Below are 2524 nucleotides of genomic sequence, written 5' to 3' on the forward strand. Positions count from 1 at the left end.
CACATACTTGAGAAGGACAATGACATTCTAGCCTTTGTTACAAGAGGAATTGAACATAAATGTAAGGATGTTATGCTTCAGTAATACAGGGAATTCTTGAGACTATATCTAGATTAGATTCACTTTCACTGATGAAGGGCTTTTGCCCGGAATGTCGATTTTCCTGCTCCTTGGATGCTGCCTGAACTGCTGTGCTTTTCCAGCACCACTCTAATCCAATATCTAGTTTCCAGCATCTGCAGTCCTTGTTTTTACCTATCTTGCATATATCATCTAACTATTGAAACTGAACAATTTATTTTATGCATTTTACAGCCTAACAACAACAGAATTACAGGAACAACTGGATAATTATTTTTGGCTTCTCACACAGGACAGGGGATTCCTCACGATGAATGACTCCTGAGGTGCCATGAATCACGAATACTTGCACAACAAAATGCAGAAATATTTAAACTGTTTATTCCCCAAAGGAACCTGCAAGAGTGGGAGAGCTACCTATACCTTAACCTGCAGCAACTAACATTTCAGGAAAACTGGATGGAAATCCCAGAATCAAGCCCCAAACCGCATTTTTATAAGGAGCTCTCAAGTGAGTCTGACTAAACAAAACATTTGAGACAAACTGTCTAATCAATCAGTGTAAAATTGTTGATTTAAAAATTGGAACAAATACCAAAGATATACATAAGAAAAAAAATCAGGAAAAGAATATTTTCAACCAGCAATAGAATTATTTCCAAAATTTGCACCCACATTATGAAATAGTACAATGACAGCAGTCAGTTTTTCTATAATTAGAGACAATATGAGAGCAATATATGTGCAGGTAAGTTTATGGTCTAGATTTGATTACAGATTTAAACGTGCCTATGGCAAAGGGTTCTGGAGTATCAGAGTGGTCTGGGTTTGGCACTGTTCCTGTCAAAGGAACACGTCGCACAAACACACCTCCAGAATTGGTCACCTGTTTCTTCTTTCCTTTCCTTTTCCCTTTAACAGGCTCTTCCAAAGTTTCTTCCACAGAGCCATCAGATGTCTTCAGTTTTTCCAGACACTGATTTAGGTGGCCTATCTCGGCTCGACAATCATCCAGCTGGCACTCCAGCTTCTCCCGTCGTAGACGTTCATACTCCAGTTGAGCCTGCAACTCCCTTTCTGCTTCTTTCTCTTCCTTCTGCCGGAGGTGGTCTTCCTCCTGCATGCCTCCAAGTTGTCTGTAGTTGCTTTTTGCAATTTCTAATAACCGTTCAAATTTTTCAATCTTTTCATAAGCCCTCATTCTTGCTTCCTTCTTCTGAGCCCCACTCAGGTTAATGTTATCCTGCTTAACTGTACTTAATGTTATCCTGCTTATCTGTACTTATCTGTACACGTTGGTGAAAGAAGTTGAGATTGTCTTTACTCAGTTCTTCATCAGAATCATCATCTATGCCTCCACCCAGAAGATTAACTGCTGCCAACTGGGAAAATCTCTTAGCCACATCCTTTGGTGTCTCTCCAGCATCATTTCTGATGTGATGGTCTGCTCCCATTTCTATAAGCCATTGCAGGCAACCAATGTGTCCTTGCCCAGCAGCTTTATGCATGGGGGTGGAACCCTTATCATCTCTTTCATTGATGTTAATTACTCCAGATTCGACTAGCTGTCTCAGAGCCTCATGATCTCCTTTGAATGCACTTACATGAGCTGGAAATGCGAGATTTTCTTGATCAACTGGATGGTCCCGTTCACGTTCCACAGCTAAAATGTACTGCACTATGTTGTCCTTGTAGAATCTCTTTGCAAGATCATTTGGGGTTTCACCTTGATCATTCCTAGCCCCCAGTATCTCGGTCATGCTGTCTCCATGGCAGACAAGAAACTTAAAGCAATGCAAGCGTCCTTCCATAAGCTGCAAGATGAACTGGTAAATTGCCATCATGGTCCACCTCACTCACATCCGCTCGCCATCTGACGAGAAGCTGCAAGCAGCCCAGCCTGCCATGAAAAGCTGCATAATGGACACTCCTCCAACCAGTTTTGTCTGTTGAATTTGTGTCCACCCCACTGCGAAGAATAGTCTGAAGTGTGTAGGAATGTCCATGGGCAGCAGCCAAATGCAGTGGAGTACAGCCTCTATCATCCTTTGCTGTTAAATTGACACCATTTGTTACCAGGGCCTGCATACAGGCATCGTGACCCCTGATGGCTGCGATATGTGCTGCTGTCCAGCCCCTGGAAGTTACATCTGTCAGATCAGCACCATGCCAAAGCAACCAGTGCAGACACTCTAAACTGTCTGAGTGCACCGCCCATTGCAATGGAATGAATTTGTGAATGGGATCAACTTCATTAATGCTGGCTCCATTTTTTACCATCAGCTCGAGCTCCTTCACATCACCAGCTTTCACTGCATCATGAATACTGGCAAAAGACTTCTTCTTTGTAGCTAGGGCGGTTGCAGAGACCGCACGCATAGCTGCAGCTTGCTCCTAGATAGAGGGGGACAGACAGAGACGGGGACAAGAGAGAGGGGGAAGA

At 43.1% G+C, this 2524-nt stretch overlaps 1 protein-coding gene across 1 annotated transcript; it reads right to left on the bottom strand.

Moving 5' to 3' along the window:
• Window positions 1-728: 728 nt before the first annotated feature.
• Window positions 729-2460, bottom strand: LOC122545478 (ankyrin repeat domain-containing protein 42-like). The gene is given in 3 exon segments (XM_043684486.1): window positions 729-1307; window positions 1339-1892; window positions 1894-2460. Coding segments are annotated over 3 exon segments (1593 nt in total). The 3' UTR covers window positions 729-835.
• Between the last annotated feature and the right edge of the window lie 64 nt (window positions 2461-2524).

This window comes from Chiloscyllium plagiosum, unplaced genomic scaffold (genome assembly GCF_004010195.1).
Source record: "Chiloscyllium plagiosum isolate BGI_BamShark_2017 unplaced genomic scaffold, ASM401019v2 scaf_98535, whole genome shotgun sequence".
Classification (NCBI taxonomy): domain Eukaryota; kingdom Metazoa; phylum Chordata; class Chondrichthyes; order Orectolobiformes; family Hemiscylliidae; genus Chiloscyllium; species Chiloscyllium plagiosum.